The sequence below is a fragment of the Rhagoletis zephyria genome, unplaced genomic scaffold (genome assembly GCF_001687245.7).
Source record: "Rhagoletis zephyria isolate East Lansing unplaced genomic scaffold, Rhagoletis_zephyria_1.1 Rzeph_scaffold_00288, whole genome shotgun sequence".
Taxonomy (NCBI): Eukaryota; Metazoa; Arthropoda; class Insecta; order Diptera; family Tephritidae; genus Rhagoletis; species Rhagoletis zephyria.
The window spans coordinates 227,995-232,996 of NW_016157372.1; the positions used below are offsets into that span (position 1 = coordinate 227,995).

Sequence of the window (5,002 nt, forward strand, 5' to 3'; positions counted from 1 at the left end):
AATATACTAGAATTGGCTAATACTCACTTCTCTGAAAGTCATGAGACCTTGAAATTTCAAAAAAAAACATTTTCGATGGGCACCTAATACTTATGTATATATTTATCTAGGTATTTAGATCTTACTTAAAAGTCGGTATGTACATACATACTTGTTTAATTAAACTTACAATTGTACTTCCTCACTCATGTACGTCACTTCATTGCTTGACTTCAAATTCGCTGTAAATTAAACAAAGCAAATCATGATTTTTATGCGATGGAATTTTCAACAGAAAGTAACGGTAGAAAAAAATTTTTGAGTATTCATTTTATTTTTCAGTTGACTACGATGAAGCATTCTACTTTGTATTCCCCGTAATGAATCAAATCAACGAAATTAATAAAGTATTGTAGAACATTAGAACATATATTGCCGGCAATGCCTAAAGTAACAAAAATTAGAAGACATTATAAGGCAATACGTTCAAGAACATGTTACCACTAAAAGCGATTACGTCTCGTAAACCTCAAATTTACGAGCCTCGTAAAGGAACTGTCAAAATTTGTATGGAGCTCTACTTACGAGCCCCTCGTAAATTTACGAGGCAAATTTCATACGCAAACGACCTCGTAAACTTCAGTGTTGTCGAGGGGCCGAAATTTTTGTACTAAAATGTATGATAAAATAATGAAAATAAATGAACAAAATAATACGCGAATATTGACTGGAGACCGACGCTCCAGCTCGGAAAGTATTCAACTCGGAACCCGCTGGTGGTAGCAGAGGAAGAGGGAGGCCCCCACTGCGATGGAAAGATCAGATGGCGTTTCCAATTGGCGTCAGTTGGCACAGAGGAGAAACGACTGGCGTGCTTTGCTGAACTCGGCCAAAATCGCGTAGGCGGTTACAGCGCCAAAAAAGAAGAACTGTATTGAATTAGGTTTTCTGCTAATTTTCGGCATTTTTAATTGTATTTTAGCCAAGAGTTATGAAAAATACTGCGAAACAAAAATTGCTTCACAAAATCCTGGTTGATCTGTCACTTTACGCACCTATTTACACCTTTTCGCAAAGGGGGCTTTCCCATAAAAGCCTCGTAAACTTGCGAGTATGTATGTATGTAGCCCGAACACAATCACCCCTATTCCAAATAAATTGCGAAAAACGAATTCGCCGGGAATTCATTTCCCCCCTGGAACGGAATATCGTATCATGAACTCCGGGCGAAAATTGTTTCACTTCGAAACATAGGTCATAATTCGAACATCAACAGCTCTTCTTACAAAAGCTGATTTTTGCCAACAGTACGCATAATTATACTTATAAATAAGTTTTGAGAGTTTTTATTAATATTGGAGTAATATTAAACAAAAATGTATCGCATAGCTTTACGCTCACTAATTGAAAAAAATAGAGAAGTGGAAAATGGTCAAATCGGAAGAATGATTCGCCGGAACTTAAGAGATCACTCTAATCTTCTGGATTTCCCAAATGAATTGTAAAATTTGCTAGTTTACTTATACAGGTATTTGTTAATCTAAAGATATTATTGTTTATAGGTTTGGCCAGCACTATAGGGTAAATAAATCCGTATTTAGATGAGGTAAAGTTGGCATTGCCAAAAGGCAGAAAAGCATTTGCTATCCCCATGCATATAAAACTTGCGGCGTTCTTGAGGTTTTTTGCTGAAGGAGGGTACCAAAAAGGAATTGCTCGAGATAGAGAAATTTCATTGGCACAGTCTTCTTTCAGCAAGGTGTTAGCAGAGGTATTGGACGCACTTCAACGTAAATTGTGTCCAAAATGGATAAAATGGCCTACACGTGAGGAGAGAAGAGATATTTCTCAACATTTTTATATGAAGTATAGGATACCCGGGGGACACATGTTGGCATTATTGCTCCAGAACAAAATAAGCATTTATATTGTAACCGAAAGGGATTTTACAGTTTAAACGTCATGATCGTAAGTTTTGATTTTGTTTTACTTACATACACGCATTTTAATCTTATTAATTTAAACTTTAATTTTAAGGTATGCGACGATGAAGAAAGAATACGGTGCGTAGATGCCAAGCATCCCGGATCATGTCAAGACTCGAGAATTTGGACAACAAGCCAATGTAGAGAGGTGTTGCAAAGAGAAATTTCTGGCAGTCATTCGAATATGTGGCTTTTAGGGGATGCTGGATATGCATTAGAGCCTTGGCTGATGACATCCTTCAGGAGCCCTCAACTGGGCTCTACTCAGCACAATTTTAACGATGTGCACGCGAAATCCGAAATATAGTGGAGAGGACCATCGGTGTACTTAAAAATCATTGGAGGTATTTGTTAGCAGCTAGACAACTTCACTATTGCCCAAAGAAATCAGTTAAAGTAACGAATGTTTGTTCAGCCCTACATAATATTTGCTTCGCATACAAAAGCATTTACGAGGCAACTTCCGTCGATGAACATACAACCAATGAGCAGCAAGGTGAAGAAGAACCTGCAGAAAATTTTGTACTTTAGGATGCTGCCCAACGCATCCGCTCAAATATTTGTAACAATTTATAAATTTAATTACGTACCATATCTCAGACCTCCTGCCTCAATTATTGCCGAAGTCAAATTTAGTTATGACCGGTCAAGCGGATTTTTAATGGTTTTTTTCTGACTGCATTACGCATTAAAAGTTTATTCGGCAAATTTTTTGTATGAAAAAATGCGAAATACACTCAGAAAATTCACGCGATTTTTTAGCAACTTAAAACTTGCACTTTGTTATACAAGAATTTAATGGGCTATTAAACTGTCTCGAAAAATTCTGAAAAATCTCAAAAAGTTGAAAGTTTAGATGCAACTTTGCAGATTTTTTTATAATTTTTGCACAGTGCTCAAAATGTCTATTTATATGGTGATTGTTATATAATGAGCTATATTTTTATGAAAAAATAATAAACATGAAATAAACCGAAGTAAAATAGCCAAAATTGATTAAAACGTTGCTGGCTTAATTAGCTAATCGCAAGTGTACGTATATGCAACATTTTTTATTTTATTTTTTTTTATAAAAATTTGGTTCATACTACAAGAAAGCACATACAAGTATGATTTCTAAACTTTGTGCAAAACTCAGGAAATTTCAATTTCTCATGAAAAATTTCAACCTTATGAGATTTTTTAGAAAATTCTAAATATGCAGTTTTATAGCCCATTCAATTGTAGTATATATGTATAATAAAGTGCAGGTTTGAAGTTGCTAAAAAACGCGTTGATTTTGGCAAACTTTTTTGCGGACGGTATTATTTTCTGCCATAAAAAAAATCGATTATACTTTGCATGGTTGCCAAAAAACAACGTGGGTTTTGGCAAGTTCAACCGTGCACTTTATTACACATATATATGTACAACAATTGAATGGGCTATAAAACTGCATACTTAGAATTTGTTTAAAAAGTCTGAATAGAAAGTTGAAAATTAGTATGCGAATTTATTTAATTTTCCCGAGTTTTCCACAAAGTTAAGAGATTTTATTTTTATGTTTTTTTTTGTAGTATAAACTGTATTTTTGTAAAAAATTAACAAAAAGAAATTAGATTACAAACTATGCATACATTGCAAAAAATTTTCTGTGCCAAAACTTTTGTCCGACACTGTAATTTGAATTTTGTATATTATTCGTGAACTTGTGTAATTTTTCATTAAAGCTTTATTAAAAAAATAAAATGTATACCATACAACAATAACGCAGATGTATAGTCGGTTTCAAATGTAAGTGTACACCTTGAAATTCACAATTATTTTCATGCAAAATTTTTTTCATTAATTATTTATGAAAATATACATAGTTCATTCTATAACAGAAATCATATAAATCAAAGTTTCAGACTTTATATAAAGTTCACAACAACTCAATCAATTTTAATAAATGTTTAAAAATCTTTATTCAGAATTTTTGGAAAATTTTCGAGTACGCAGTTTTGTAGACCGTTCAATTTGAGTAAAAGTGGAAGTGTAAGTCGCTAAAAATTACCGTTAATTTTTTAGATTTTTTTTTTTGAGGTGGGTGTTGCGGATTTTTTTCCGTATAAAAATAGATTTTGCTATGGAAGAAAACGCACAACAACCTCCTCAAAAAAAATCTAAAAAAATCAACAGTAATTTCTAGCGACTTATACCTGCACTTTGTTTTACTCAAATTGAAATACTTGCACTTTGTTTTACTCAAATTGAACGGGCTACACAACTGCGTACTCGAAAATTTTCTAGAAATCCTAAAGAAAGATTTTTAAATATTTATTAAAATTGTTTGAACTTTTGTGAACTTTATATAAAGTCTGAAACTTTGATTTATATGATTTCTGTTATAGAATGAACTATGTATATTTTCATAAATAATTAATGAAACAAATTTTTCATGAAGATAATTGTGAATTTCATATTACAATAAGGTGTACACTTACATTTGACACCGACGGTATACGCACATTATTATTTAGAATTTTTCCAATTTCATTTCTTCTATTTTTTCCATTGCGACATTATGTCGCTTCTGCTCTGCTAATGCTTGATGTTTTAAATCATTACTGGACTTTTTAATTTTCAATTCTTCCTTTTTCAAATCGTTTGCACGTTCAAGTGCATGATATATTCTCTTAAACATCATTAGTTCTTCTTTATTATGCTGCTTTATTTCAACAACAGCCTCTGAAATTGTAGCACACAATTTTTCTTGATTTTCCAGCTCTTTTTCGACTATTTAGGTTTTTTGCGTTTAGGGCAAGATGATGATAACTACGGTGACCATATTAACCAGCGTAAAATAAACGACATTTTTTTCAAAATGATTTGGGAATACGTACATACAACTTGTATGATAAGAGTACCTTGCCCATATCGTAATTTAAATCAAATATTTACCAGTTAATTATAATATTAAATTGTATAAGTTTACCTGCTGTAGCGAAAAATGAAGCCAAATCCTTTTCAAGGACTTCGCCATCCTTTGCTACCAAAATGCGTTTACCATAATTCAT

The 5,002-nt window shown here is 32.7% G+C and overlaps 1 protein-coding gene across 1 annotated transcript; it reads left to right on the plus strand.

Moving 5' to 3' along the window:
- The first annotated feature begins 1,387 nt into the window (after positions 1 to 1,387).
- Positions 1,388 to 2,704, plus strand: LOC108358719 (putative nuclease HARBI1). Its single transcript, XM_017610183.1, has 2 exons — positions 1,388 to 1,947; positions 2,017 to 2,704. Exons 1-2 carry the CDS (start codon positions 1,942 to 1,944, stop codon positions 2,269 to 2,271), a joined length of 261 nt encoding a protein of 86 aa, XP_017465672.1. The 5' UTR covers positions 1,388 to 1,941; the 3' UTR covers positions 2,272 to 2,704.
- The last annotated feature ends 2,298 nt before the right edge of the window (positions 2,705 to 5,002 follow it).